This window comes from Rhinolophus sinicus, chromosome 18 (assembly GCF_057876585.1).
Source record: "Rhinolophus sinicus isolate RSI-liver-muscle chromosome 18, RSI-T2T, whole genome shotgun sequence".
In the NCBI taxonomy this organism is placed as follows: domain Eukaryota; kingdom Metazoa; phylum Chordata; class Mammalia; order Chiroptera; family Rhinolophidae; genus Rhinolophus; species Rhinolophus sinicus.
In genome coordinates, this window is record NC_142518.1 from 91,249,878 (window position 1) to 91,277,166 (window position 27,289).

At 39.4% G+C, this 27,289-nt stretch overlaps 1 protein-coding gene across 3 annotated transcripts in view; it reads left to right on the forward strand.

Annotated features, from left to right (window-relative positions):
* Positions 1-27,289, forward strand: part of OCRL (OCRL inositol polyphosphate-5-phosphatase) — a 65,055-nt gene that overhangs the window by 9,461 nt on the left and 28,305 nt on the right. For all 3 annotated transcript variants that reach the window (XM_074323274.2, XM_074323276.1, XM_019732289.2), the window contains exons 3-15: positions 1,825-1,904; positions 5,035-5,073; positions 13,769-13,879; positions 14,309-14,395; positions 15,063-15,183; positions 15,272-15,433; positions 16,628-16,729; positions 17,255-17,369; positions 18,511-18,627; positions 18,731-18,918; positions 23,323-23,434; positions 24,764-24,873; positions 26,566-26,701. In XM_074323274.2, the coding sequence (XP_074179375.1) occupies positions 1,825-1,904; positions 5,035-5,073; positions 13,769-13,879; positions 14,309-14,395; positions 15,063-15,183; positions 15,272-15,433; positions 16,628-16,729; positions 17,255-17,369; positions 18,511-18,627; positions 18,731-18,918; positions 23,323-23,434; positions 24,764-24,873; positions 26,566-26,701 (1,480 nt within the window). The remainder of the gene's footprint in view (positions 1-1,824; positions 1,905-5,034; positions 5,074-13,768; positions 13,880-14,308; positions 14,396-15,062; positions 15,184-15,271; positions 15,434-16,627; positions 16,730-17,254; positions 17,370-18,510; positions 18,628-18,730; positions 18,919-23,322; positions 23,435-24,763; positions 24,874-26,565; positions 26,702-27,289) is intronic.

Genomic DNA, 27,289 nt, shown 5'->3' on the forward strand with positions numbered 1-27,289 from the left:
CACCATGCTGTACATTACTTCTTCATTACTTATTTTATAATGATTTTTGTACTTTTTGGCCACCTTCACCAATTTTGCCCACCTCCTCCCTGCCTGCCTTTGAGGTCCAACAGTCTGCTCTCTATCTATGAGTTTCTTTCTGATGATTAGTTTGTTGACATCATACAGTATTTGTCTTTCTCTAATTTATTTCACTTAGCAAATTGCCCTCAAGGTCCATCTGTATTATCTGTTTGGTGATGGTTTTCAACAATACAATCCAGTTGAAGCTTTACTGCTAATGTTTAACACCATTTCTAGTCTGGTTACTTTGAGATTACATTGGTTTGTGTTCATTTTCCTCAAAGTAAGCTCTTCCTCCTTGACCCTTGCTTTTTCAGCCTTATCTCCATCTGGGTTTCTAGGTCTCAGCTCGACTCATGAACTTTGCAGTTTGAAAGGGTCCCATATTCCTCTAGTCATCTTAAAATACAAACCCTTGCAAATTAGGCAAGCAGGATCAGAACGGAAAGACAGCATTATTTCCCTTCGTTCTGTATAAGCAATTTCTTTCCCCAGGTTATCTCCTTAAAAGATAACACATTTGAAACAAAATTCAAAAAGCTGAAACAAGACCCCCAAAAGACAACAAAATATAAATCAAATCCTTCAAAACAATGGCAATTTTAATGTCAGTAATTGAACAAATATATTTAGAAATTCATCTCTTTATAGCTTAATCTAGTTTATTTATTCAACCAGTATTTATTGAGCACCTATTAGGCAGGAGACAAAACTGAATATGATTGGGTCCTTGTTTTCAAGGAGCTCAAATCAGTGAGGGAAATAAATATTACTATAATTGAGTATGTAGTGCTCTATTAGAAGGGCAAGCAAAGGAGACAAGGCCACTGGCTCTGTTTGGGAGTGTTGGGGGAAGCTTTACCAAGGAGGTGATACTTGAGCTGGGTCTCAGCAAAGAGAGTGTTCCTGGCAAAAAGAACCACTGAAAGAGTGCTTGACTTGGGGGGAGCTAGGAGTTATTCAGAATGGCCACTTACCAGTAAGTTATACCTTGATTCTGGGCCACTAAGGATAAGTAGTAAGTGAAAATTTCAGGAGTATGTAGGAATTTAGAAGTCTCACATTTCTTACTGGGGGGCCAAATTCTTCAATCATGTTTACCTAGAACTACCTGCATAATGTTGGAAACCAGAGTAATAGCACAAGGCATGTAAAGGCAATGTGGTTGTCAAATCTGCTACCTTTTTGGTCAGTGGGCTTATTTTAACCAATCCAGCAGGATGGGCACCTCCTCTTCCTCCTCCATGAACCTGTTTACTTGTTTGAAGAGATGGAACCATTGTTTGGCAAAAGCCATGCAGATATAATAAAACTAATTCATGAAATTTCTAATTTCATTTAACAAATTTGAATGACTGCTATGGGTCAGGTACTATGGTAGGTGCTAGAAATACTATGGTGAAAAGACATCCATAGTTCCTGCACTCATGGAGTTCACACCTAGCTATTCATTCTTTAGTATGCATACTCTAAAGGTGTATGTGCTGTAATTCATGCTCTTAAGATTGTTAGCTGTTCTTAGGATATAGACTATTCTATGGTCTTTATGACATAGAACAGTGAGTATTCAGATATTAATCACCACTAATATTTTTTTAGACCTAAAGCAGTATCTAGGCGTTATGACGCTCAGATTCAGGGAACAAGATGCAGCAATCCTAATCAATACAGACTAGATTTGTGTAACAACACAGCAGTATATTTGGTTAAATGTTTGGGTTTTTCTGTAGCTATTCGTTGATGCATTCTTCTGTTTCCTAGGTTAATAATCCAGTTGCACGCGAAGGAACAGCATGTTCAAGATATCATTCCTATAAATAGCCACTTTAGATGTGTTCAAGGTACTAGCTTTAATTGCTTGGCTAGTTTTATAATGTTTTTCTTTGGCCATTGCCTTGTATAATACCATGCGTATTTAAATTTGTCACTGCATGTAAAATGAAATGTATTACTCTTTGCATAAAAAGATAACATTACTAATCTACTATTCAGAAGATGATAAATGCTTTGTCTAATAGAGCTGAAGGGTTATACTGGATACACAGAGGGTGCCAAAAAATGTTTACACATTTTAAGAAAGGAAAAGACTATTAATACATACCTATAACAAAAGATAAATACAAGTCACATTCGACTTCTGCAGTTACGAGAGGTGCTCATAGTGGTTACCATCAGCATGCAGACACTTCTGATTATGGCGAACTACTGCTGGAGCATAGATAACATCTCTTAAAATGTGTATACATTTTTTGGCACCCCCGTATATGTATCTATAGAGCGAGAGGGTGCCAAAAAATGTATACACATTTTAAGAAAGAAAGAAGAAAAAAAACTGTTAAAATTGTAATACTCAATATATACCAATAACAAAAGATGAATACAAGTCACGTTTGACTTCTGCAATTACAAGAGGTGCTCAAAGTGGTTACCATCAGCGTCCAGACACTTCTGATTACGGTGAACTGCTTGAGCAAGATTGCCCAAAATGTTAACATCTCTTAAAATGTGTAAATATATTTTTTGTCACCCCCAGTATATAGTCTCACTTGTTTCCCTGGCTGGGGGTTATAGATGTATGTAGTCTGTTGTCTTTTATGCTGACGGACATATATGTGGATTTAAGTGACTTTCTTGGGTTTAACTAACATACTACTCACTGTAAAATAGCAAGGTCACTAGGATTCACACACAGTTAGCACTTTCTCCCCTCACTATTTGAAATTAAAACATTTGGCAACATTCCTTGATAGATTGTAATACCATATAAGCAATTGTGCTGATTCTCAAACCTTGACATTGGTGAGTCATAAGAAAATCGACTCCTGGGAGGAATTATTTGGCTTCCTGCCCTCAAATTTAGGGACAGAGAATATAAAATCTGTTGTTTCATCTGCTACAATGAGACTCAAAAATTGGGAGGCTTGTGTAGGAGGTGTTGCTTCTGTCGTGTCATACTGCTCTCGAAAGGAAATCAATTACTAGAGAATGAATGCATTATGTTTCCAGTGGGTCCATTGGCTTTATCAGACAGAAGCATTCTGTATCAGTTGTAGCTTCTTGGAAAACATGAATCCTACATTGCATGGATTCCTTCTTAAAAACTACATTGAACTTTTTTTTGTCACAAAACTAATATATATACTGTAAAAAATGTGGTAAATCAGAAATATATAAAGAAAAGCAAATTATCATCCTTCAGAGATAAAACTTAACATTTTCCTTTTTTTAATACATGTAACTTTTAGAGTGAGTGGAACTCATACTATATATAGTTTTTTGTCTGTTCTGCCACATTGTGAGTGCTTTTCCATACTATTGATAGCTACATAATATTCTGTTTTTATGACTGGCCCATAAAGTAATTATTTCCTTGTGTTTGACATTTGGGTTATTTTCTGCTAGTATAGATAGTAATGCAATGAACATGTCTGTACATAAATCTTCCCACATGTCTCTTATTTCATTAAGATTTATTCCTGTAAGTAGAAATACTAAGTGGGTACAACTTTGTAAGACAGCATGTATTAAGAATTAAAAATACTTGCAATGAATAGTATACACATTGCATAGAAGAATGAAGTTATAGCCATTCAGCTTGCTTTATGTTAGAGAGACATTGAACAAGGCACCTGCATGCCATAGCAAGTTGCTGTAGTCCCCTCACTTCTGGTGTAACACCCGATGTTACATACCCAGCCCTTTAACGGGGAGAAAAGCCAAGAACATGACTTTAGATTAGTATCCTATTCACTTTTTGAATTACTACTAGAGTTTTTTTACCCCGTTTCTCTTAGTATTGTTTTTAATAAGAAATAACAGATTGTTAGATTTGAATCTAGGAAAATACGTGTGCACACATACAGTAGTTCCCCATAACCAAAGGAATAGTTACCTCCTTGAGTTTTCATATCTTTTCTGTTTCCCAACCTGTGCATCTGTTTTGAAAAGCCTATAAATTATCAGGTTTTAAAGAATTAAAGCTACTGAAGAACAATGGTAAACATATAATAGCTATGTCTTAATGCCCCATTGTCCCTTGCTCCATCATGCTAGTAACAATATTGAGACTATTTTCTAATATTAAACAACTTAGTTCCTTACCAGTTGCTTCTCTTGTTCCTGAATAATGGAGCTAAATATACAATCCACACTTGTGAGAGAGCTAGAAATGGCTGAGACTACTCTATCTGGCCACTATAGATCCAGGCTAACCCCAAAGAGTCAGTTCCCAGAGTTCAACTAGTCAGGAGGGTCTGGCAGGTGCCGTTGGCCAAATAACAGGGAAGTTAGAGAGGAAGAGATGGGTTTCCTTCCTTACTAGGTGTAAGGAAGGAAATTTGGGGAGAGCCATGGAAAGAAAAGAGAACTCTGAACTTGGAAACTATGCTTTGCCCCAATTTACACTTCCTTGTTGGCTGTGGTATGCCTTGTGCCTACAGGTATTAAATGTAGCCTGAAGGTGAAAAAAATTCAGGTGTTCTGTGTTCCTGTACAGAGCAGGGGCGGAGGTAATGGGACCCCTGGGAAATTTTTAGAGACTAGATCTGAATTAAGAAAGTAATTCACCTCTGGGCCTTTGGGGTCACTTCCTTGGCTTTTTATAAGAATTGTCTAAATGATACAATTAGGTTATGTTAAATTAGTATGTTCTAGTTGGGGGTAATTAAACTCAGTTTCACTTAAATTAACATGTTGTTATATTCCCTACTATTGTTATTCCTTGATTTGCTTTGAGGCATTCCATTCAGTTACGTGTTCAGTTCATTTTTCTTTTAGTTGAATTGCTCAGAATCTTTAGAACCTAATGCTATTAAAATTATTTTTTAAAAAATGCTAAACAAAAAAACAAAGGATTTTAAAAATGTGTTCTAAGACCTAGGAGTGGTGATTGAGAGAAGCAGTTATTTAGTTAGGCATATACTTCTTTTGTTTTTTTCTTCCCTGATCCTGTTCTTTCTTCTTTTCCCTCAGAAGCAGAAGAAACTCTTTTGATTGATATAGCTTCAAACAGTGAGTATTTTTCTGAATGGAGTTGATTTTCATTCAGCAGATATTTACTTGAATACCCACTATATTTAAGACACCTCTTTTGGCACATCTTGTATCTTACCATCTTATCCTCTATTCTCCATTTTCTTCAGGCAGCCATACAAATTAGCATTGTCTCCCAAAAACATTTAGGCTAACTAAGCATGAGAAAAAGCAAGTGGCTGGCAAGAATCTTGGCTGGCTGAAAATATGACCTGCTTTTCTAATGCTGAATTTCTTTGACCTACCAGTTAAATCACTGCTGTGGAATTGGTAAATGTAAGAAGGCCCAGAAAATGTTTAAAGCACAAAGTTTATGAGTGTTTTTTGCTGTTTTTTTTTTTTAACCATTGTTTTAAGCTCCCCCCCCCCCACTTATTACTTTTGCATGTCAAATCATAATGTTTTTCTTTATTTATTATATTATTTGGGAGGCTATAGAATCCCTCTTGTACCAAAGATAACCTTATTTATACCAGGCATACCTTTTTTTTCTTAAAATAATTTTGTTTTGTTTTTTTATTTAAGCCCCACCCCCTCAAGGCATCCCTTTATTAGAGAGAACATTGTGTTCCTTCTTACTGTTTTTATTCTTTCATTCGTTTCTGTTTTAAGCAGATCATCACTGATTTTATTTGCAAGCTGTTCTTTATCATCTAATTGTCCTGTGTTATAGGGAGGAGATAACGAGCACTTGAATGCTACTGTGACTACTCTGTGGTTGCTATAGAAAAGAGTAGGTAACCACAAGAATCTAAATCAAACTGGTTGCCTTATCTCTTGGTTGAGTCCTTGGATGAGTGGGGCTTGGCTCTTAGTGTGGAGCTACAGATTATACATACTTTTGTTTAGACGCAATCTCTGTCCTTGGCACCAGTAATTTGCATTAAACAGTTTACATGGGCTTCTTCTGGTTTGGGTTTTATTATTCTTTTCTTTGGTGATGGATTTTGGAAGTCTTAAAGGCTGATCCTGAAAGGCTAAGTAAACTCAGCTGTTGGTTTCTTCAGGTACCCAAGAAAGCAAACAATTTGATATCTCTGTTTCATTGTGCTTTAGAAAGGAGAAGGCAAAAACGACACTAAAAACTCCAAATCTGAGCAAAGGTAGTTCAGCAGTGACTGACATTGCTGCTGAGAGAAGATACCAGAATCTCCTAGGTATTTCATCCAAAGCTGAAAAGTTAAACTGAGCTGTGCCTTTTCTCTTATAAACACCTAATTTAGGGCTTTAGGTTTTTTTGTTTTGTTTTGTTTTTTGGTGGTGGCCTCTCCCACACAGAAATTAGCCATGTGTTGCTCTGTCCAGAGTTCAAGTTACTGGATCACAGAGGGGAAATAGTTAAGTAACCACTTGAATTTTTATTTCTTTGTTATTTCTGCTCATTTAGTAATATTTGCACTGAAACTAGATTTTATCTCAATCCTTGGGCTTCATACATAAACTTTAGAGCACACAGTACGTTGCAGGAGGAGGACCCTGGGTTTGTTAGGCAGGCCTGATTTTAATGTAAATATATATTTTCCTATTGTCTAGATGTTGGTATTAAACATTTTAAATTAATTTTTTTTCTGATTGTCAAGGTAATATATCTTCATTATATACAATTTGGAAAAATTTAAAGTATCAAATTAAAATTATGCTCCTGCAATGTGTAGATCACCACTGTGGTTACCATTTTTATATAGCTCCTTCCACTCTTTTATTTATACTTTTACATAATTGGAATCCTTGTATGTAGGTTTTATCTTATATTTTCATTTAATGTTAATTATGGCCCTTTCCCATGTCATTAAGTTATTTAAAAACATGATTTTTAATTACTAATATTTCACCATATATGTCAAATTTTATTAAATTAACTCCTTTATAAAATTAAGTCATTATCAAGGAACATGATATCGCTCTCTACTTATTCAGGTTCTCTTTGTATCTCTCAGTAATGTTGTGCAGTTTCTTCATATACTGGGGGTGCCAAAAAATGTACATTTATTTTAATTGGATCTAGGAGTGTCTTTTTTCTTTTCCTTTTTTTAAAAAAAATTGGGGAATGTTGGGAAACAGTGTGTTTTTCCAGGGCCCATCAGCTCCAAGTCAAGTGGTTGTCCTTCAGTCTAGTTGTGGAGAGCACAACTCAGCTCCAAGTCCAGTTGCCATTTTCAATCCTTAGTTGCAAGGGGTACAGCCCACTATCCCATCGGGAGTTGAACCGGCAACCTTGTTAGAGCTTGCACTCTCACAACTGAGCCATCCGGCCACCCCTACAGCAGCAGCAGCAGCTCATTGTCTTCAGTCTAGTTGTGGAGGGTGCAGCTCACTGGTCCATGTGAGAATCAAACCAGCAACCCTGTTGTTAAGAGCTCGTGCTCTAACCAACTGAGCCATCCGGCCACCCCAAATGTACACATTTTAAGAGATGTTATCTATGTATTATTTTTCCAAGTTGAATTAAATTATGGTACCAATGTGTAGTATGTTCTCTCAAAAGATGGCGTTAATCAAATGAGTGCTAGCATCATTCATTGTATTACAATTTTAATACAGTTTTTTGTCCTTTCTTAAAATGTGTATACCTATTTTTGGCACCCTCTGTATATCATACATTTTTAAGTTAAATATTTTATGGTGAATTTTATTTGTTTGATGCTGTTGTCAATGGAACATTTTTTCTCTTCTTATTGCTTATTGTTAGTATACAGAGCAACTATTGAGTTGTAGATATTTATCTTTTATCCAGCCACTTCACAGAAATTTAATTTAATTTTTGGCTGTTTGTTTGTTTATTTATTTATTTATTTATTTGGGTTTTGATAAACAGCACTAGTAATCTGCAAATAATAATTTTGTCTCCTTTTCAGTAACTATAACTATTAGTTTTGCTTCATGTCTCATTACACCAATGAGAATTTTGAGACCAATGTTAAATAACGATGATGATTCTTGTTTAGCTCCTGATTTCAGTGAGACTGCCTCAAGTGGTGCTTTGCTGTTGAGGACATGATTACCTATTGATTTAACAGGGTTTTTTAAAAAAAAACATATTGAGAAACTGCATTTATTCTAAGTTTGTGTGGTTCTTTAACTCGTGAATATACATTGAATTTGATCAAATGTCTTTTCAGTATTTATGGAACTTGTTATACTGTTGTTCTTTATTTGATCTATTGGTTTACTGTATTATACTCATTTTCTGATATTAAACTTTCCCTTATGTGTTCATTATTCATCAAATATTTGTTGAGCGCCCTCTATTTGCCAGGCACTAAGTGCTACAGAATCAATAGAGAGCCACATAGATAAGGTTGCTGCTCCTGCTTTGGTTGTTCTTCTGTGGTTTGGTACTAGTGTCACATAGATACCTATAATCCATTAATTCATTCTATAAAAATATAAATACCTTTCATGTGCCAGGCACTGTGCTTACTAGACTCTAGAGATATAGCAGAAAGCAATATAGTCATGGTACTTCATGGAACTTAGTGCAAGAAACAGACTTTAAGTTGATAAGGTATAGATACTTGCATACCATGTTTCCCAAAAACAAGACTGGGTCTTATATTAATTTTTGCTCCAAAAAACGCATTAGGGCTTATGTTCAGGGAATGTCATCCTGAAAAATCGTGCTAAGGCTTATTTTCAGGGAAACACGGTAATTGCAGTTTTGATAAATGCTGTCACGGAAAAATACAAAGAGTTTTAAGAGGGATAACTAAATTAGGCAGAGTGATCAGGGAAGGCCTTCTTGAAGAAGTGACATTTAAATTGAGGCCAGAGAGGTTAAGTAAGAGACAGGTGGAAATGGGGAAGAGTATTCCAGGTAAAGGGAACCACATGTGTAAAGGCCCCAAATTAGGAAGTATCTTGAAACTTTTTTTTTAATGAAAGAATGCCAAGGTACCTGGAATAAAGCTTAGTCACCAAGGTAGGATGGGCTAGGGCCAGATCAAATAGGTCTTCTAAGCCATGGTAAGGAATTTGGATTTTCAGATTTAAAAAATGGGAAGAATATGAAGGATTTTATATTGGGGTATCATCATTTGTATGGAAGCCAGTTAGGAGATTGTTTTGTTAGTTTAAGCTAAGGAGTCTGGTGACAGTAGAAATGGAGAGAAGTGGACAGATTTGATAAATGTTTATGGAGGTTAAATCAACAAAGGTTGGTTTGGGTATAGGGGTGATAGGAAGAGAAGTGTCAAGGATGAATCCCAGGTTTCTGGCATGAATGTGGATGCTGGTACCACTTGCAGAAATGAGAACATTGCAGGAAGAATGCGTTTTCCTATGGGGGTGGGTGGGTCATGAATTCAGTTTTAAGTATGTTCAGTTTGAGATTTCTTTGAGGCATTTGAGTGTCGGTGAGAAATTAGCAGTCGAATGTATGCATCTGAACCTCAGAAGAAATGTCTGGGTCACTAGCACATAGATGGTATTTAAAAGCAAGAGAGATGATGTGATTACATATAGAGCTGTGCTGTCAGAGTAGCCACTAGTTACATGGGCCTATTTAAGTTAATTAGAAATAAAATTAGAAATTCAGTTCCTCGGTTACACTAGTCACATTTCAAATGCTCATTAACCACATGTGGTCATTAGTTACCATATTGGACAACACAATTATAGAATGTGTCCATTATCACAGAATGTCCTATTGGACAATGCTGATACAGAGTGAGAAAAAGGTTTAGGATTGAACTCTAAGGAATTCTACTTTTTAAAGGTTAGATAGAGAAGGAGCTACTTCAGAGGGCACTGAAAATTAGGGAGTGGGGGGAGAGAGACTGAGACACTAGATGAATATGGTGTCATAGAAACCTTTGGAAGAGATTATTTCAAGTAGTGGTGTGGGGACAGAGCCAGGAGTGCAGTTTCCAGGCTCTTGGCCTCACGTGGAAAGGTGCTGGCTCAGGTAGTAAATGACCATCAACTGTGATTAGATGGTCGTCGGCTATGACTGGTTGGCTGTTGGCTGTAACCGGTTGGCCAATTGGCCACTGATATAACTGCCGTGGCTACGTTGGTTGGTTGGATGGTTGGCAGGCAGAAAAATGGACGGCGGATTGTGGATCATGTGGATCCTGCTTCGTGTGTCTTGCCTGGCCAACAGCGAGAATATAGTGGTATGATTCCCCTATCTATGGCTCCGTGGGTGTTCCTTTTTGGCCTCACCATATCCTGCGTTCTTATGTGGGGAGTGGTAGCTGAGACCCCGCATGACACCCTGCATGACAAGTGGTCAACTGTTGATTTCTGCTAATAGGTCAAATGAGACAACTAAAGAGTGTCCATTGGACTTAATAATGTGGAGGTTATTGGTAACCTTATCAAAGCAATTTCATAAGGGTGGTGGAAGCCAAAGTGATATTGGAGTGAATTAAAGAGAGACATAGGAGGTGAGCAATTATTGACTTTGGTTTTTTAAAGAAGCTTGAGTGTGGAGGGGAATAGCGATATGGACTAGAGTTGGAGGGAAATATGAGGTCGAGGAAGGTTTTTTTGTTTTTAAATTGAGGGTGATTTAAAACACGATTTAATTTAATGCTGATAAGAAGTAGCCTATGAAAGGGAGAAGTTAAAGATACAGGGGGAAGGTGTCTAGGAATGATTGTGTGTATACGATTCCTGAGAGGATCAGAGGGGTTGTAGTTCAAAGAAAAGTTGGCCTTTGATAGGACTACTTTTCTTCCTTGTATCTGAAGGGAAAGGAGATGAGTACAAATACAGGTAGGTTTCCATGTGATGGCTTCCATTTTCTTTGAAATATGAGGTGAAGCAATCAGCTTGGAATGAGAGGACTTGAGAAGAAGGGGATCCAAAGATTGAGGATAAATGAGAAGATGTGAAATAGTTGTTCTAGATAGTAGTAGGAGACTGGTTGACTATGGAAACTTAGATTGCTCCCTATACATTGAGCACTCAGTTGAGGGTAGCAATCAATTTCTAATGGGGGGTGTGTGTGTGTATGTATGTATTCCCTCTGGTTGCTCAGATATAAGTACAGAGAAGGCAATTAGTTGGATTTCAGAAATCGGGTCGGATGTTATCCAGGTAGGTGCTGTGGAAGAACAGGGTGGTAAGGCTGTTCTGGACTTTTGGAACAGAGTATAATGATGGCATCTGTTTGGTAAAAAGAGAAGTGAATGCCAGAGGGAGTGAATGAATACTGAGAAAATGGAGGGATCAGTGGGCTGGAGGTTCCCATATGAGCAAGTAAGCTGGAAGGAGTAACAGGTCAGAGTGGGATATTTGAATTAGAGATTTAGGAGGTGGTGGTGTGTCTGTGATTATAAGGTCCATGGTATAACTGAGAGAGTTCCAGAAGGGACTGAGGGAGTAGGTGGCTGAGATGGAGGGGCAAGAACATTGGATAAGGAAGTTAAAGGTGTTGACTGGGTTTTCTGTGCTAATTTTAAAGGGTACCCAAAATTAAGGCAGGAGGTTTTATGCAGAGGAAGCCTTATGAGTCAGGTATTGAACCCTGCATTAAGAAGGTTCTGGGAGGATGGTAAATGCTCTCATGGAGGAAGGAAGGGAAGACACTGGTATAGCCCAATGGGTGAGCCTCAAAGGAGAAAGGATGTTTTTCCTAAGGGAGGTGGGGAAGGAATGGTCTGGAAATGGCATTAGGACAAATAAGGACACCAGTCTTCAATTACATAGGGTGTGAGAGACTATAAACAGCCTCTACCTTAGAGAGCTATAGGGGGATTGCTGCTCCCATTTGCACCAGACATTTGCAGGTGACTCTGATTTTCAATCCGGATGCACGATAGAATCACTCAGGGAATATTTTAAAAACTACCAGTATCTGGGCTTCATTCCCAGAGACTATGTTTTATTGGCCTGGGGTGGGGCCCAAGTGTCAGTATTTTCTAAAAGTACCCCTGGTAATTCTAATAGCAGCCATAGTTGGAAACCACTGAGAGATGCAGGGAATGTTCAGAGGAGAAGTTGAGGAACTAAAAGTGTTTGCTGATCACAAAGAGTCCCAATGGTTTTGGAGAGGAGCTGATTAGGAGGTTGGGTTGTGGGGTAATTTGTCCTCTTTCCCATGCAGTGTGGTGAGAAAGCATCTAGTGTTATTTTGTAAGCAATTTCTGGAATCTTCTGTCTGTTAAGTGGGTTAGTTTATTTTTTTATATTTGCTAAAATATATCTTTCAAGGATTGTGTGAGAGAGAAACTATGTGTTATTGTTCTAAATTTCTATCAGATAGAAACTTCTCTTATTTATTTTTTACTGCTTTTAATATAAATGATCTGAGAAAGAAAGGACTACTTGTACCCTGAAGGAGTTTTCCCCTGTATTTCAAGGCTGCTCCTAATTGACAGTCTTTATTCATGCTCTTTTTTCTTTCCTCCTCCTTACAGTGAGTGGCACCTCATGAATTTCTTATTTCTGGTTCACTTGGATGCCTTCTTTTTCATTTATTTCTCTAGTTTTGCCTCTTTTCTTCTGATCACTAAATCTATGAAGATAGAAACTTAAGGAAAAAAAGACTCAAAGGTTCAGAAGTGGATTTCCACCTTAAGAAACTAGGATTTTCATTTGATTTTCTCATCTCTTTGTTACTTACAAGTGTGAAAGAGTCCAGTTAAATAGTCATTTATTCAATGTCTTCTGTCTGCGAAGTCTGTCATTGTCATCAGTAAGGTGACCAACCATCCCTGTTTGCCTGGGATGTTCCTGGTCTTAGCTTTGGAAGTCCTGAGTCCTAAGAAGCCCCTCAGTCCCGGACAAACCCCAGGAGACCATCAAAAGTGTTGTGCTGGATAACTTGTATGTGTTCCCTGCCTCTTGCTCTTAAGGAGCTTATAGTTTCTGGGGGCCTGAGAAAGCAACACGTGTAATAAATCAGTTAAAATGTAAAGAAGTACATACGTAGGTTTCCTGGATCACCATATCCAGACAAATGATACAGATGATAACTAGAGGGCATCAGAAAAAGGGAGGTAGTATGTTGTATACATAAGAAACTGAAGTCCTAGATAAATTTGCCTCTAATTATACTGTTTCCCAATTGGTTATACTTAAACCAGACTACTCCTAGACATAGGTCATTATTATATTGCTTTTGTAAGTTTATTCAAGGCATACATATACACTTGTAATGATGTATAGATGGTGCTTTTTAGAATGATTCCAACCATTCCCACTGTTCTTTTCTTTTTTAATTAGTTTGTAAATTCAATTGCCTATGTATGATCTATACCTAGGAACAAACCATCCTATTTCTTTTATTTCCTTCATGCTTCAGAAACTCTTACTATATGATCTGGATTTGAAATGGTAGGAATTTCCAGCTAAGAGATGGAAGGAGGGTGGCTGGGGAAATGATACTTTGCTAGAATTTGAAAGTTCCCACATTAATATCTGAAAGATATATCAGAACCTAGGAAACTATGATTTTAGTATGTATCATATCATTATACTGGGCTACTCATTGACACAGTTATCAGCCCCTTAGATATCCCTCTCTGCATCACCCCCAATCCTGCATCACCCCACTACCACCACCACCACCACACTGAATCCCTTGATCTTGTAGACATACTTCCTACATTAGAGGTCTGGAATATTTGTTATATGGACTTTCTGTTACACTAGTAAGTTGAGAATATGATCCCAAGAAAACATTGTGTTCTAAAGCTATATATGTCTGGATTTCCATTCATTTTAGGTGGCTGCAAAATTCGGGTTCAGGGGGACTGGACCAGAGAGCGCCACTTTGAAATCCCTGATGAGGAACACTGTTTGAAGTTCCTGTCAGAGGTCCTTGCTGCTCAGGAAGGTAACTCAAGATTCAGCAGTTTTCTTTCTACTATCTGAATGGGAATGAAATTCTGACATGCTGATACAGAGGCAAATGGCCATGAGCAAAGTATACCTCATCCCCTGAACCTTGATAGCTGATTTTTTTTTAATTCAGGAATGACCCTAGGGCTGGGTTAGGGAACAAGTCTTATTCAACTTTAATGACACTGAGCCAATTTCCAGAATCTTCGGTGTCATGGCATGGACAGCTTACTGTAGGCTGTAATCTGCCTTCTGCCCCCAGATGATCCCCGAGCTGCCCTCATTTTCTTAGTCTCTTCCTTTACATTCAAGAATGCTGCTGGCCCCTGCATTTGAGGAGTGCTGAGAGAATGACTTTTGGGTGTGGTAAATTCCACTCAATGAAGGGCCCCCGGGTTTCTGACCATGACCCTTACCTCTCCAGCACAGTTACAGCTTCTTGTTCCAGAGCAAAAGGACTCATCCAGCTGGTACCAGAAATTAGACACTAAGGACAAACCTGTGTTTTCAGGTACTGAAAAGATTCTTTTTTTCCCTGGTTGCTTTGATCATTGCAGAGTCAACAGATTTTTATCTGGACAGATAACATAATGTGGATTAATGTCAATGTCAGACACCTCCTATAGAGTTGTTTTATGGAGTCCATGCCCACTAACTAATGTGCACTCTTGATCCTTTCTGTGGAATGTTAGCTCTTCAGGAGCGAGCTTAGTAGTGTGGTAAAAAATGCAGGCTCCAGGGCTACACTGCCTGGGTTTGAATCCCCAATTCTACGACTTACTAGTTACATGACCTTGGTTAAGTTACTCAACAACTCTTAGCTTCCATTTCTTTCTGTAACATGGAAAAATTTTAATAGCACTGACCTCATAGGGTCTTATGTGAGATAATGATATAATCCCTTATGATCAACCAGGCATTGTGCTAAGTCTTCAATAAATGTTAGCACTCGTTATTTAAGGTCCAAATTAATGTAACTTACTATTGATCTAGTTAATATGGCAGTGCTTTCGGTACAGATGTGCTTCTTCCTCCAAAGTTCTCAACTTTTTGTTTGGTATTTGCCATTGAGCAAATAGTGATCAAATCAAAACCACTGATCAAAGAAAGCCTTATCTATACTGGCTAAGTTGGACGTTATTTCTCCCTCCTTTGGTGCTGGGTTCTGTGTCTTTCAGGGCTTCTTGGATTTGAGGATAATTTTTCATCTATGAATTTGGACAAGAAAATAAATTTACAAAATCAACCTATGGGGATTCATCGGGAGCCCCCACCCCCACCCCCTTCAATGAATAGAATGTAAGTCCTATGTCAAAACATATTTTCAATGTAGGAGACTTTTTTATTTTAGGCAGTTTCACTTTTGAATTTCTCATTTATTTGCTAGGCTTCCACGTGACAAAGAAGCTTCTAACAAGGAACAGCCCAAAGTGACCAACACCATGCGGAAGCTCTTTGTACCAAATACCCAGTCTGGACAGCGGGAGGGTCTCATCAAACATATCCTGGCAAAGCGAGAGAAAGAATATGTCAACATTCAGGCTTTCAGGTTAGTCATTTTTATACTTACTGAGGTATAGCAGAAAATGGCCTTTTGGTAGTTGTTAGTTTAATTAGCTTAATTAAGAATGAAAGCATAATAAAAAGCAATGGTCAACTGATTCAAGGTAATCAAAATAATGTAAATGCTACAATTTATGCCATGCCTATTAATGTTGCTATCAACTCTTAGAGAACCAAATCAAGCTCACATGCACTAGAGAATTGTCCCCTAGCACATTCCGTAAGCAAGTGTCTTTTTCTGTCAGACACCTGCTGGATTTTTTTCCCACCAATATTGGAAAATTAAAGTCCACCATTACCACTTGATCTTAACTTAACTTCGCTAGTTAACTAAATAAGGTTTCACCTGATCCTCTTGAAGGGGCGGTCTGTCTTGGATTCTTTCCTCTGTATCATATTTTTCATGTCACCTTTACTTGTTGATACCTTCTTTTCTGGACCCAGTGTGTGTGGTGTGTGGTATGGTGTGGCCTGGCGTGTATCCCAATGTACAAAGCAGTAACACTTTTCTTTGTTATTTGTGAAGAGCATGTACCCTTCTAGTCCAAGATTCCAGTCCCATCTGCTATCCCATTATGCTTCATTTATTCTAATTCAATCATAACTGTATTCCTATGTTAAAACCTCCAATTCTTCATTTCCCCATCATGCTTATATTTGTATGTAGACAGTTAAGACAATCATGAGTTTTCCCTTCTGCTTTCCCCTTTAATACTCTATCTACCTCAACTGAATTTCCTACTCAGATATCCCTGTAATCCTTCAGGGCATGAGTTTTGGGATTCAACTACAGCTCCTTACAGAACAGATACCTATATTAGGCATGCTTACAGCATGAAGATATCTCTTTCCCATCCGCAAGCTTTCCCTTCAAATGTGAGTTTGGATATAGTTTAATTGAAAGGAAATGTGGTAGAGCAATTAACTTTGTGTTTTTTAAATAGATACTTGGTTCCTCTCTGTAGGTTCACCTGATATAAAACGTACAGAGAATAAGTTCACTGCCTTTGTGTTCTACAAAAACCTCTGCAGGAGGTTTTTCTTAGGTGTGTGGCAAAACATTTGAGAAATTATTATGTTGGTTTATTGTGAACCTACACTTGTATAGAAGTGATGAGAAAACTTCTGTTGGTTCATTCTTGACCTTTGTTTTCACATTATTTTTGGTATTATGTATTAGGTTTTTTGTTGGAACTTGGAACGTGAATGGCCAGTCTCCAGACAGTGGGTTAGAACCTTGGCTGAACTGTGATCCGAATCCTCCTGATATCTACTGCATTGGGTAAAGAACACATCTGGAATTTCCTTTTGGCTCTGTTTGGTGTTAGTTTACATGACATTTTGCATTCTTTTTTTTTTTTTTAAGAAAAAAAAATTATTTGGTGAAAACCTACTATAGACTATAAGTGAGAATTAACTTGTGGGTCAAATGTGTGAGATCAGAAAGGAACAGATAAAATAGTGTAAGGAACCATCTAGTCCTCTCAAAACGCATAGAAAACTATATTCTTCATAGAAATTGAAACATGTGTTCAGTTCTAACAGTGATGATTCCTAAGATATATAAGCAGAGCTCTACTGTTTTCCTTTGTGGAGGTTTTTTTGTTTACATCTTGCCTAGCCTGTGCATATACTTGTGGAGAGTCTTTGGAAAAGAAAGCTACTTGTCCTTACTGATCACCTGGGTCAACAGAGGAGTTCTATGAAATTTATCCCATTCCCTTTTTCACTTGTCTCAAAATGGGACAGAAGCTAGTCAAAGATAATTATGGGATATGTATAGATCTCACATCCTCTTGCTTCTCAGATTCCAAGAGCTGGACTTGAGTACAGAAGCCTTTTTCTACTTTGAATCTGTGAAGGAACAAGAGTGGTCCATGGCTGTGGAAAGGGGTTTGCATTCCAAAGCCAAGTACAAGAAAGTAAGCCATATTTAATTATCTTTTTTAGTACATGACTGAATAGAACTCCCTAGAACTTATTCTGTTGTCTATAACTTGTTCCAAAAGAACGGTTTAGTTGAATTCTTTCCCATTTGTAATACTGGAATATGGCAGACTAATCCTTTTTATACCTGTTTCCTAGAGAAAAAATATTCCCTGAGCTTTCTGGTCCTATATTTTCATTGCTCAGGTAGCTTTTAGGAGAAAAAAAGTAATTTTGTTCTCATAACAATAATTAACTCAAAATGATTACATTTAAGGTAACTGACCTGTGCAATAAGAGTTTAAGATTGAAATTGTTCACTGACACTGTCAGAACTAGATGCTTTACAGAAAAGCAGTTTGAAGCATGTAGGTGCATATGGTGTGCTTTGGAATCAAAGCAAGAATAGAAGTGTTGTGGAATTTAAATGAGTTCTAAACTTGGTTGTAAGTCAAGAGTAGTGTTGACTTTAACAAGGTGGGCCAATTTGTTGGTCTTTAGAAGGCACAAGGTAGAGGCTACCAGAGAGTTATTTTAATTGCAAGGCTACCGCACTAAAACCTTTAAAACGAGTCGTCTGTTTAAGTAATTTTCGTCTGTATCTTCTAACAGTTAATTTAGGTTATAAAGCTCCTGATGATGTTATTTCTCTCATATAAGTCCCTGGCTAATACATATTTCAGATCTATTTCTACTAGCTCTAGTTCACAGACTTAAAATAATCAAAATAAAAAGGATTGCTGTTTTATAAAGGTAAATTTCTTAGGAAGTTGAAAATCAGAAACAAGGAGGAGCAAAAGGAACAAGCTTGGATAGAGGTTTTCTCTTTATTATTTGAATTTTTAATGCTCCCTACTCCCTATAGGCTAGAAAGTGATTTGAAAAATGGGTCTAGAGCTGAGTGTACTCATTGTCCCCAAAGACATTTAACTCTTACTGGTCAGAGCCAGATTAGAGCTTCCCCAGAGAAATTTTATTTTCTCTTTATGGGATCCACTGGGAAATTAAATGATTTGGATTCAGATTTGGGCATCGTTATGTCTTCTTGGTGGAATATTAGTTGTGGGAAATCAGCTATGTAGTATCTAAAAAGAGTGGTATTAACATGAACCTTTTCTAATTTCCTGGAACTCATAGGTTCAACTAGTTCGTCTTGTTGGGATGATGCTCCTGATATTTGCCAGAAAGGATCATTGGCGATATATCCGTGATGTTGCTACAGAAACAGTTGGAACTGGAATCATGGGGAAAATGGTGAGTACCTTTGGAAATGAGCTTGATTATTATTATTTATGTCCGTGTGAAATTTAATTGCCATTTGTGTCGTTGTACTAAATGTGAATACTTTTGCCAACAGGGAAACAAGGGTGGGGTAGCTGTGAGATTTGTATTTCACAACACTACCTTTTGCATTGTCAACTCCCACTTGGCTGCCCATGTGGAGGACTTTGAGAGAAGGAATCAAGATTATAAGGACATCTGTGCACGAATGAGTTTTGTGGTCCCAAATCAGGCCCTCCCGCAGCTGAACATCATGAAACATGAGTGAGTGGTTAAGTTTCCTTTAACTTTGAATAATAGAGCTGAGAAGAGATTGAACGTAGTGACAAACTAGAACTGTAAAGAGTGAAGGATTACCATTTAGGGATTGGGGTGTCAAAGGAGAGGATTTTTGAGGAATACCGGATTCACTGAAGCAGAGAAATTAGATTTGCTATCAGAGAAAAGGTTAGTTCTGTTAGAGGGTACTAGGGTAATACAGGAGGGGTCTGTCAATTGGAGTCAATTTTTACTGTTTTTTATTGCAACACAGAAATGTGCATTGTAAATATAATAAAAGATAAAAGTAAAAATCCCTCATTTCTTATCCTCTACTCTCCCTAGCCAGTCCCTCTGTCCAGAGGAAACCACTGTCAAAAGCCTGGTACCCTGTTTCCCTGAAAATAAGACCTAGCTAGACAATTAGCTCTAATGTGTCTTTTGGAGCAAAAATTAGTATAAGACCCAGTCTTATTTTACTATAAGACTGGGTCTTGTATTATAAAATATAATATAATACCAGGTGTAGTATAATACCAGGTATGATATAATACAATACAATACAAGACTGGGTCTTATATAATATAAGACCCGGTCTTATATTAATTTTTGCTCCCAAAGACACATTAGAGCTGATTGTCCGGTTAGGTCTTATTTTCAGGGAAACACGGTGTCGTGCGGGGTGTCTGGCGGGGTCTCTGCTCCCGCTCCCCACAAGAGAACGCAGGATATGGTGAGGCCAAAAAGGAACACCCACAGAGCCATAAGTAGGGGAGTCATATCACTATATTCTCTCTGGCGGCATCCGCCTCTCTGCAATCCGTTCTTGTTAGCTCAGCCACCATCTTCTTGCTCACCCCCATTTTCTGCTAGCGTAGCCACAGCAGTTATATTAGTGGCCAGTGGCTCACTGGTTACAGCTGACAGCCAACTAGCCACAGCTGATGGCCATGCAATCACAGTTGATGGCCATTTACTACCTGAGCCAGCACCTTTCTATGTGAGGCCGAGAGCCTGGAAACTGCTTTCTGGGGCTCTGTCCCCATACTCCACCCCTACAGGCTCTCGCCTCACAATCTACATGACAGGCGTCTTCCGCGAGGGGCCCTGTGCGAGGAGCCTGGAAGTGAATGCAATATTTTGGACACAGCCAAGCTCTCTGGGCACAGCCAGGGTTTCTCAGGGCACCACCAGTACTTTTGGGCACAGCCAGACTTTCTGGGCTTCTTAGGGTACCACCAGTTTTCCCGGACACAGCCAGGGTCTCTCAGGGCACTGCCACTCTCTCTGGGCACAGCCAGACTTCCTTGACTCAGCCAGGGCTCTCAGGGCACTGCCACTCTCTCTGGGCCTCTCAGGGTACCGTGCTGGAACAACAGCGACTCACAATCAAGGTGCTTACATATTCTCGATGGTGGCCGGTCAAGGCACAAAAACAAACATCCGCCAGTTCCACTACGTGGTGGTATGTTCCCAAACAGTCAAGCGGTCCATTAAATTAGGGATGGAAGGCAATTCCCCATAGTCCATAGTCATTCACCAGGGATGTCCTGGGGGTGAGGGATGACCTTGACCTCACCCGCATCTCCCACGGAGGACTCAGCAAGCCTTTCCTCCTGGGACAAGTCCCTCATCCGGGCTGCCTGAGCAGGAACTTCCCACCCCACAGGGCTGCAACGACCTTTGCTTTCTCCGGTCTATGCTGGTTGGGGAACCGTCCATGGCTTCCCAACCCTCCACGGAGATCCAGCTCTCCAGCAGCTACATGGCTTTTCCTGTGCTGGTGGGAGAACTGTCCACATCCTCCCACCCCTCCACGGGGGTCCAACTCTCCGGCAGCTGTTCCTCCTGGTCTTCCAGAGACTGAGTGTTCATACACACAAACTGCTCCACCACTCTTCTGAGAGCCGTGGCCGGCACCATATCCTGCCAACTACGCCATGTGTCGTGCAGGGCGTCCGGCGGGGTCTCTGCTCCCACTCCCCACAAGAGAACGCAGAATATGGTGAGGCCAAAAAGGAACACCCACGGAGCCATAAGTAGGGGAGTCATATCACTATATTCTCTCTGGCGGCATCCGCCTCTCTACAATCCGCTCTTGTTAGCTCAGCCACCATCTTCTTGCTCGCCCCCATTTTCTGCTAGCGTAGCCATAGCAGTTATATTAGTGGCCAATGGCTCACTGGTTACAGCTGACGGCCAAGTAGCCACAGCTGATGGCCATCCAATCACAGTTGATGAACATTTACTACCTGAGCCAGCACCTTTCTATGTGAGGCTGAGAGCCTGGAAACTGCACTCCTGGCTCTGTCCCCACACACGGTATGTATCCTTCTAGGTCTATGCATTCTGTGGGAACAGAGTCCCAGAGAACAGTTTCTAGGCTCTCGGCCTCACGTGGAAAGGTGCTGGCTCGGTTATTAGATGGCCATCAGCTGTAATCAGATGGCCATCTACTGTAGCTGGGTGGCCATCAGCTGTCACTGGTTGGCCATTAGCCACTAATATAACTGCCATGGCTACGCTAGGGGGTGGGTTGGTTGGCAGGGAAGTGCACAGTGGATTGTGGCTAGCAAGTGCTGTTAGCAAGTGGATTGTGGATTGCGGATTCTGTTGATCCTACTTCCTGTGTCTCACCCAGCCGCCAGCGAGACTGGGGTGCAGGAAGACCCCTCATTGGGGTACTGGTGGGTGTTTGCTTTTGCGTCTCGACCAGCTGCCATCGAGAATATAGTGGTATGAACTCCCCTATCTATGGCTCCGTTGTTGTTCCTTTTTGGCCTCACCATATCCTGTGTTCTTGTGCGGGCAGCGGGAGCTGAGACCCTGCATTACACAGTTCAATATGACAGCCAGTAGCCATGGGTGGCTAAGGATATTAGAAAGCAGCTAGTCCGAATTGAGATGTGCTGTAAGCAAAAATACAGGGGATTTCAGAGAAGGAAAATATGTAAAATATCTACATTTTTAAATATTGACTTGGATATATTGAGTTAAATGAAATTTATTGTTAAAGTTATTTCACTTGTTTCTCTTACCTTTTAAATGCAATTACTAGAAAATTTAAAATTACATTCATGATGTGCATTGTATTTCTTTTGAATAATGCTGTTCTAGACTTTTCTCTATGCACCTACAAACACACACATACTTTTTATATAGGACTATATTATATTTGTCGTGGATCATTTTCAAGCCAGTGTATATAGAGCTACGTTGTTCTTTTTAATAGCTGTCATTAAGAATAGGTGTGGCAAAGATTTAAAGACCCCAGTGGATCAATAGTATAATATGAGAGAAAGGTTAGTAAAGAATGGGACTTAATTAAGGATAGAAGCAGAAATCAGTTGAGGAATGGCTTGGATGGTAGAAAATGATTACTTGTAAAGAAATTAATACTAGTAATTGAAATTCTGAAAGGGTGATGTGGTTTGGAATAAGTGGTTTGAGACGGGACTTGTAGGAAAACAAAAGATAATTTAGGGTATTAGAATCAGTAGAGAGTAGGGTAATGGAGGAAGGAGTAGGGAAGGGTAGTGATATTGGCCTGTTTCCATATTGTCTCGACAATTAGGATCATATGGGATTCTTTTTCACAGTGGTAAAGTCAAAGCCTTGATATTAATGGTCATAAAGTTGCCCTGAAATTCCATAAATTTATTTCCCCATGATTCCAGAAATTCCATGTTGCACTTTAGATTGGCAAAGAGACTCATTCAGAACTTAAGATAGCTCACAGGAGAATCCATTTTGCTGTGGTAATTTCAGGGTCTTACCTGTGAGGTTTTCAGCACAGCTAGGTGCCTATTACTGTGAATGTGGGCCCAAGGATCCCATCGTGAACCTGAACCCCATAGTATGCCAGTCTCCTGCCTGCCTGGGATTTGGATCTGGGGCAGCAGTAGAAAGATTGGCTGTGTGGAGAGCCCTGGACCCATGTTTGCTAGTGAGCCCTGCCTGGGAGAGCTGTCATTCAGACCACACAGACCTTACCAGAGACCCTGCAGAGCGTGAGGGCTCAGAGATTCAGAAAACGTTCAAATTCTCTTCCCTTAGAGACCTGGCAAGCAGCCAGGCAAAATTTTGAAGCTAGTCCAGCAAATGAACTACATGCTTCTTTCTCTCAGGCAGTTAACTCCTTGGCTTCTGAATCCCATGCATATACTGTATTTCCCTATCTGTTCTTCATGTATGGAGAGCCTATCCTGTCTATTTTGTAATACCTAGTCCCTCTCAGGTGTTGATACGTAGTACTTGCCCCCAAAAGATAGTTACAGCTCCAACTCCTTGTCAAGTAGTGATAAATGAATCCTTATCAGTAATCAACCCATTTTTCTTCTCTCAATTCTTCTCTGATTGATTTTTATGCTAATTATTGCTACTTCTGTTCATGTATTTCTTAATCCTCAGTGTTGTCATCTGGTTGGGAGATTTGAACTATAGACTTTGCATGCCTGATGCCAATGAAGTGAAGAGTCTTATTAGCAAGAATGACCTTCAGAGACTCTTGAAATTTGACCAGGTAAATTTTCATTTTATAGGTACTTCCCTAGATAGCAAATAAAATTGTTAGGTTTATGAGTTAGATGTGGGAGGTGTGTCTCACTCCAGGAATAGATGGAAAGGTCTCATTATCTTGGAAACAGTGTGATGAGTGATGCAGTGAATACACACAGGTTTGTAGTGCTTTTATTAAGCGCTTAGATGGCAGGAGGGGAGGTAGCGATAGTGATAAAGAGTACATATAAGGTTTATTCATTAAAGTTTTATCAAGAAGAGATTTGTGTCAATGAGTTGGAGAATGGGTAGGATGAATTGGAGAATACTTCCTGGAGGAAGGGGGCCTTCAGCTATGTTGATGTGATTTGGCAGATGGAATAGGGAAAGCTTCTCTGATTGACTTGGCAGGCTGAGCAACAGCTTGGAGGTAAGAAAGGGAGGCCCTGTGAGGCGATTGGGAAGCACAGAAGAGAAGTTTGCCTGGGACAAATAGCACAGACTGTGGTCTAATAGGAACTGATTGAGAAGTTGGGGCTAGCTGGGTTATAGTTAAAACCTGTGGGGGAAAGCATTTATTTGGTAACATATAAAACTTGATATTCAGTCACCTAGTTTTCTGTTTATTTCCCTCAGTACCTAGCACATGATTTGCATTTTTATTTCAGCTTATGAATACTGGCTGCTAAAAGTGAATTTTTTTTCAAGGGAAGAAAATGTTTCAACTTGATTTGAATACCTTTAAATCTTTATGTGAGAATTTTGACCTTACATAGTCAAAATTCAGGAGTTTTGCAGTAGAATGATTTTTGTAGTGAACCTTTCTTGGCCATGTCTTTCTTCACATTGAGGTTGGCTGGCTAATTTCTTTGTATGATTTCCTCTATCTCACCTCCAAAGGGTGTCCAGTTGGAATAAACTCTGAGTATTATGTAATTCTAGTAAAATATTTTAGGATAACTTTCAAAACAGTTTATAACTGTTCACTGAATTTGGCTTCTGGAATTATCCACTCAATATTTGTGTGCTTTTTTTAAAATTAAAATTGTGCTAGATAGTTCCTGTCCACCTTCAGGGAATTTATGATTATTCAGATTTCATTTTTCCATTTTTACCAGGCCACTAATAGCAATAAAAAATTACTGATATGCTCATAATGAGCATTCTATCTGTTGGTGAGTTTATGTGTTACTGGAATGGCAAGATTTAATTCGTAAGGTACAGAAATTATTTATGTACTCTGACAGTTGCAAAGGCTGTGGAACTAGATACTTAGAAATGGCTGATCAACCTGATTGTCCCTAATATTCAGTTCGTATTACCCTGCTTATATGATGCTTCTTTCCATTTCTAGCTAAATATTCAGCGCACACAGAAAAAAGCGTTTGCTGACTTCACTGAAGGGGAAATCAAGTTTATCCCCACTTATAAGTATGACTCTAAAACTGACCGATGGGATTCCAGGTAAAGTAACAAGAACCTCCTCGTAGAATATGTTAAGGCCTGATCTTATTTCTGTCCCTCCATACTGGTGAAGGGCTAGGAATTTTTTAGGTCTTTCCAGAAGCAGATATAAAAAATCTGATGCCTCAGTGCTATTACAGAAGAGTTTTTAATTCATGTGTATTCAAAAGTGAGCATATCTTTAAAAAGTGTAACTTCTGTGTCAGGGCTGTTGAAGTTTATGTGCTGCCTGCAGTGCCTTATTTCTGTCACCTCAGCAGACTTGCTTAGATTTTGACATACCTGATCTTGCCCCTATTTCCTTACCATTTACCTGTTCTGTTTTTTCCAAACTGTTTCTTAACTATTTAACTCAAGACACCATTAGATGAAAACAAAGAGACTTGAATGGTTCTTCCAGCACAGTGGTTCTCAATACTGAGTACTCATTAGAAACTCTTTCGGAACTTTAAAAAATAATGATGTCTGGGTCCAATCTCTCCAACTGCCAGTGAAAGCTGAGACCGAGTCTGGGAAGCCCTTTAATTTCCTAATTACTCCCAGTAAAGTGCCATTGTCAGTACTTCCTGGTAGCTATTTGTCTTCCACCTACTATCTATTTCTTTGCTTCCTGTGGTTTCCTAGCTGGCAGAGCCCAGCTTGAAAGAGAGAATCCCTGGGCATATTCAGCTTCTTTAGACTCACAGAGCACTAGAGTGGGGTGGGGAGGAGTCTGTGCTCCACAGGAGCCGGTCAGCAAGTGAAAAGTGACACTGATAAAAGATCTGTACACTGGTCTTGTTTCTTCCACTCACCTGACTTGAGAGTCAACTGAAGAGCTACTGATAAGAACTTATTTGTGGGGTGGCTGGTTAGCTCAGTTGGTTAGAGCAAGGTGCTCTTAACAACAGGGTTGCCAGTTCGATCCCCACATGGGCCACTGTGAGCTGTGCCCTCCACAACTAGACTGAAACAACTACTTGACTTGGAGCCGATGGGTCCTGGAAAAACACACTTAAAAAAAAAGAACTTATTTGTGTCACCTTCTGAATCAGGTGTACAAGGTGTTACTTATTTTAATAGAAGGATGAATGGGCTTTTTCCCTACTTTTGGTATTCTATGTGCTGTTATGTGTTCAGAATTGCATGCTTAGATGTTAGTTCATTTCTAGTAGGAGAAGCTAGACTTGTCCATAAAAGCCCAGGTTTAAAGGAAAAAATTCTACTATTACTAATCTCCAGAGTTTAAGCCCAGTCTGGGAATACAGGATAGGATTTTTAGATTTTATTAGTTGTCTGTCTTTTGCAAAGTATCATTACGGTTCATAGAGCAAAGGAGGAGGACGTGTGCTGAATATAATCCTGAACTTCTGAGGATATTTTAAGAAGGTACTATTATACTTTCCCATGGGACAAGGTTGTTGAAGATGTAATCCTAATCTTAGGAGCACTGTTTATTCATTCATTAGGTAATTGTTCATTGAACACCTACTTTGCAACAGATACTTTGCTGGGGGCTGGGAATTCAGTGGCAAACAAGCAGACACACTTCCTTCACAGAGCTTATAATATAGTAGGGAAGATAATAGTTGGGGATTTTAAGAAAAGACAAGTGTATGTGACAAGAGGGCCTAACCTAGGTCTGAACCAGTGTGGTAGGTATTACACTCTTGTGTGGTATGTTCTTTTTATAATTCCTTTCTTTATTTGCAGTGGGAAATGTCGGGTTCCAGCCTGGTGTGACCGAATTCTTTGGAGAGGAACAAATGTTAATCAGCTTCATTACCGGAGTCACATGGAACTGAAAACCAGTGACCACAAGCCTGTTAGTGCCCTCTTCCATATTGGGGTAAACACTTGTTTGTTCCTTCACTTATTTGTGTATTAAGTATCTTTTCTTAGAACACTGTTTACATTCAGAACAGATCAGTAGTAGTTCAGTGATCCATAAATGTTTCTAAAACCAAACAATCATTTGCAGCATTGAGAAGTTAGTGCCCTCGACCCTTCAAAATGCTGTTTCTATGGCTTTTAATGCTCCAGGCCTCTTAGTGACGGAGATGTTTCTCATGCTGCATAATGGCTGGAAAGTAGCTTTAGCCTCTGTCATGCGGGGACTCAGCTCCCGCTCCCCACATAAGAACACAGGATATGGCGAGGCCAAAAAGGAATACCCATGGAGCCATAGATAGGGGAGTCATACCACTATATTCTCGCTGGCGACTGGGTTGGAGACACAGGAAGCAGGAGCCACATGATGCGCAATCCGCCTGCTACTTCTCTGCCAACCAACCAACCAACGTAGCCACGGCAGTTATATCAGTGGCTAGTGGCTAACCAGTAATAGCTGATGGCCAACTAGTCACAGCTGATGGCCATCTACTACCCAAGCCAGCACCTTTCCATGTCTGGCCGAGAGCCTGGAAATTGCTCTCTG